General features: G+C 38.8%; 1 protein-coding gene and 3 non-coding genes across 5 annotated transcripts in view; all 4 read left to right on the forward strand.

Moving 5' to 3' along the window:
* LOC101849320 (transportin-1) overlaps positions 1 to 4142 on the forward strand; it is a 34279-nt gene that overhangs the window by 18774 nt on the left and 11363 nt on the right. For both annotated transcript variants that reach the window (XM_005107643.3, XM_035972225.1), the window contains exon 17: positions 3941 to 4039. In XM_005107643.3, the coding sequence (XP_005107700.1) occupies positions 3941 to 4039 (99 nt within the window). The remainder of the gene's footprint in view (positions 1 to 3940; positions 4040 to 4142) is intronic.
* LOC118478501 lies at positions 1669 to 1738 on the forward strand. The gene has a single exon (XR_004859085.1). It is a non-coding gene; the product is annotated as a small nucleolar RNA SNORD41 (small nucleolar RNA).
* On the forward strand, positions 2251 to 2320 carry LOC118478503. The gene has a single exon (XR_004859087.1). It is a non-coding gene; the product is annotated as a small nucleolar RNA SNORD41 (small nucleolar RNA).
* On the forward strand, positions 2844 to 2913 carry LOC118478499. The gene has a single exon (XR_004859083.1). It is a non-coding gene; the product is annotated as a small nucleolar RNA SNORD41 (small nucleolar RNA).

Below are 4142 nucleotides of genomic sequence, written 5' to 3' on the forward strand. Positions count from 1 at the left end.
CCTACAATTCCTAGTTATTGCTCTTGAATCTGGAAATTTCATATCATGACTTTTTGCTCTCGAGCTTACCGCAATAATCTTATTGGTTCCATATAGACATATACCAATAGAAAGGAAATTAGATGGTCTTTCAGACCTAGCTTATAGATTTCATGTTTTTCAAGCTTTATTGAGGTGTGACATTTTTTGTGTCACTAAATGTAGATACAAAAACAGAAATCGGACTACCCCAACAATCACAAAGAAGAAAAAAAAAGTCACAATTTGGAGTTAACAATAATTTGATGAGAAAGTACATTCAAATCTGCATGTAATGTGTAAAAGAACCTCATTCTGTTGAAAAATACAGAAATGAGGGCCGTTCTTGTGCATTCTACAAATTCTCGTTTTTTGCCCTTGAAACTGAAAATTTCAGAGAGAGAATTTTATAATAAAACCATCAATTTTAATACATATTTTACATTTAAAAAATTCTATTTAGTCATTTTTATTTGATAAACATGCCATACAAAATCTTTCTTTATAAAAGTAAATGTATTTTATGGGCGAAATACCACATCACCAGCCTTTGTATATATTTATACGATACTGCATTAACTGCTGGGAGTTCCCTCTGAACCCCATCAGACGCTGGGAACCTTCGGTGGTAATAACCCTGTTCCTCATCAGACTTGTTTTTCGGAACTGTTCCCGAACCAATTTTTTTAGAAATGAGTAAGCCTTTGTTTACGCTCTTTAGAAGTTGAAGCAAGCTTTTGGGGTGTTATGAGACATAATGCTCCAGGTTTAGGTGACTGTAGAAAAAATACTCCGGGAAACGGTGGAAAATACTCGGGGCTTAAGGAGTTATGTCTCTTTACAGTTGGATAGTGCAGTCATAATATGCCATCATGTCAGCGTGTCTAAGATAATGTTTCTGTGTGGGTGTCGGGTGTTCTGGTGTGGTTTGCTTCTTCTTCCCTTTCAAACACCTATTGTCTTTATCGCCCCTCCGTTTTTGTGTTTGTTACTCTCTTGCAACACCTGTAATGTTCGGCATTTATATGACCTTATTGTGTTGCAAGTGCCGTAAAACTCTTTACTAAAACTAACTGTTTCTGTGTGTGCAGGCCAACATGTCTCAACCGGATCAGTACGACCCCCCCGACAAAGACTTCATGATTGTTGCACTGGACCTGCTGTCTGGCCTGGCTGAGGGCCTGGAGGGTCACATCGAGGGGCTGGTGGCCAACAGCAACATACTCAAGCTGCTCTTCCAGTGCATGCAGGTAAACACATGTAGCGTGGGTACATTTTTTTCAAATATTCAAAACTCTTGGAGTTAAGAGTGTCACAGCGAAACCAAGTTTTCAATTCCACATCATGTGCAACTTAATTAACATGCACACTTGGTTTAAAGTTTCTTTGATTGATCAGCGTTTTTTTTCCCTATATAGAATTTTTTGCTGTTGTAGAAATCTAAATGTATGTGTTGTATCTGCCCAGGACCCAATGCCAGAAGTGCGCCAGAGTTCTTTTGCTCTTCTTGGGGACCTCACCAAAGCTTGTTTCCAGCATGTGCGACCATTTATTTGTAAGTTGTTCTCTTCAGTTTATTTGTAGATTCTCCTGTTGCATGTTTTACTAGCCTCAGCTCGTGAACTACAATTTAAGTATGGTCGCATGTTCACAGAAGTGATGACAGCTTTGAGCATTGACACTTAATGATGTTTGCTAGTATTCGTACTGTCTGATCTGGAAACCTGAATAGAGGTGCATAAAACAGCTTTTTTTCTGTCATGTTGGGAGTGACATTCAAATAGTTAGGACACTTGCACTGAATTAAGCACTCCCTACCAAAGTAGTATGTCGATATATACTTTTTGAATAAATGGAATTAAAATGCGAAATAAATTGATTAATACATTTTTAAAAACCCACAAAACAATACACAAAAGAGAACCCAGGGGCAGTTGCACATAAAGTCCCTTTTGAAGATCCAGGGGACCCTCCTCCCCCCTCTTTACATGTAGTCAATATGATTGTTCCCTTGATGCTCGTCTTGCCCATTGTGTAGTACCCCTTGACTAGAAAGAGCGTTAAACCCATGCCTTGAGTAGTATTGAGTCTTATATCAAGCGCTCGCGGGCGGTATGGGGATGTTTCAATGATTGCTGATGGGTAGTCAGATTCACCTGTTACAGCTCGTGAACTGCGGTTAAAGTATCGTATGTTCAGAGGCCTTGTCAGTATTTACTGCCTGGTATTGGACTGGAAGTGATGACAGCTTTGAGCATTGACACTTAATGATGTTTGCTAGTATTCGTACTGTCTGATCTGGAAACCTGAATAGAGGTGCATAAAACATCTTTTTTTTCCTGTCAAGTTGGTAGTGACATTCAAATAGTTAAGACACTTGTTTTTGCACTGAATTAAGCACTCCCTACCAAAGTAGTATGTCGATACATACTTTCTGAATAAATGGAATTAAAATGCGAAATAAATTGATTAATACATTTTTAAAAACCCACAAAACAATACACAAAAGAGAACCCAGGGGCAGTTGCACATAAAGTCCCTTTTGAAGATCCAGGGGACCCTCCTCCCCCCTCTTTACATGTAGTTCATATGATTGTTCCCTTGATGCTCGTCTTGCCCATTGAGTAGCACCCCTTTACTAGAAAGAGGGTTAAACCCATGCCTTGAGTAGTATTGAGTCTTATATCAAGCGCTCGCGGGCGGTATGGGGATGTTTCAATGATTGCTGATGGGTAATCAGATTCACCTGTTACAACTCGTGAACTGCGGTTAAAGTATCATCGTATGTTCAGAGGTCTTGTCAGTATTTACTGCCTGGTATTGGACTGGAAGTGATGACAGCTTTGAGCATTGACACTTAATGATGTTTGCTAGTATTCGTACTGTCTGATCCGGAGACGTGGATAGAGGTGCTTAAAGCATCTTTTTTTTTGGTGGTCAACTTCTATTTTCTATTGCAGTCTTTCCCCAAGAGAAAGTAATTTACCTGTATACTTCTCATCATACTCTAATGTGTATCTTGGACTATAATGCTGTTAAACTGAACTGCCTCTGTGGTCAAATGTTTTATCTAAAAAAATAATTTTTTTGTCTAGTTTCCTGGATGTTATCGTTAGGAGTGGGTGTCTGCCAATTATTAAGGTGTCCTGGAGTGACACATGATTTTGGAGCTGATTCAGTGATTGCTGAGTAATGGTGGTACTGAGAGCTCATTAACTGGGACTGACATTTGTAAGCACTAAAGGTCATGAGGGGCTGGCTGTGTAGCTTCATTTCTTCTTTTTTTTTTGGTCCCGTGTCCTGATTTTGGTGCCCATATTTGTAGGTTGCCTAAAAATGTATTGACATGGTGCAGATTGTTTTCAAGAAAAGGGGGAATTGTTTACTCGTTGGTGGTGATCATGATGATGATTATTTATGGTGACGATCATGATGCTCTGATGTTGGTAATGTGCATATATTAGTCTTAGTGTTAAGTGTTGTTTTTTGTTGTTGTTTTTTGGGGGTTTTTTGTTGTTGTTTCTTTGGCGCTTACTCTAGATCCCTGCCAAGCTGTCCTGGGGGGCAGAACACTACCCTCATTCCCAACTCCTGGCATAGAGTGACAAAAAAATTGGAAATAATTTGTCATCTTCATCTCTATATTTAATAAAAGTTTGCTAAGAAATCACATGGGGGCCGCTTGTAAGTGATGACATTGTTAGTGTGTTTGTTACCCTATGTCTATGCTATATTTTCAAAACAGTGAAAAAGGAGTGTGGCCAATAACTCTGTCGCGTCTTAATTTGGTCAGGGTCCATAAAACGTTCAATGTTTACTTGTGTTTTAGTTTGATTTTTTTTTTTTTCTTTTTACAAGAAAACTGGATGAGGTGCAGAACATCAGTGATCAGTTTTTTTTGGTTTTTTTTTTTACTTCACAGCGGAATTCATGCCAATCCTGGGAGCTAACTTGAACCCAGAATTCATCTCTGTGTGTAATAATGCTACTTGGGCCATTGGGGAAATCTCCATCAAAATGGGTGAGTATATGTGATCACAGTGCAGCTGTTATGTCCTCAATGAAACGTTTTAGGACAAGTGTTTTAGCTGCAAGTAAGCTTTAGTACAAATAAATTGTGAACT

The sequence above is a fragment of the Aplysia californica genome, unplaced genomic scaffold (assembly GCF_000002075.1).
Source record: "Aplysia californica isolate F4 #8 unplaced genomic scaffold, AplCal3.0 scaffold00618, whole genome shotgun sequence".
NCBI classification, from domain to species: domain Eukaryota; kingdom Metazoa; phylum Mollusca; class Gastropoda; order Aplysiida; family Aplysiidae; genus Aplysia; species Aplysia californica.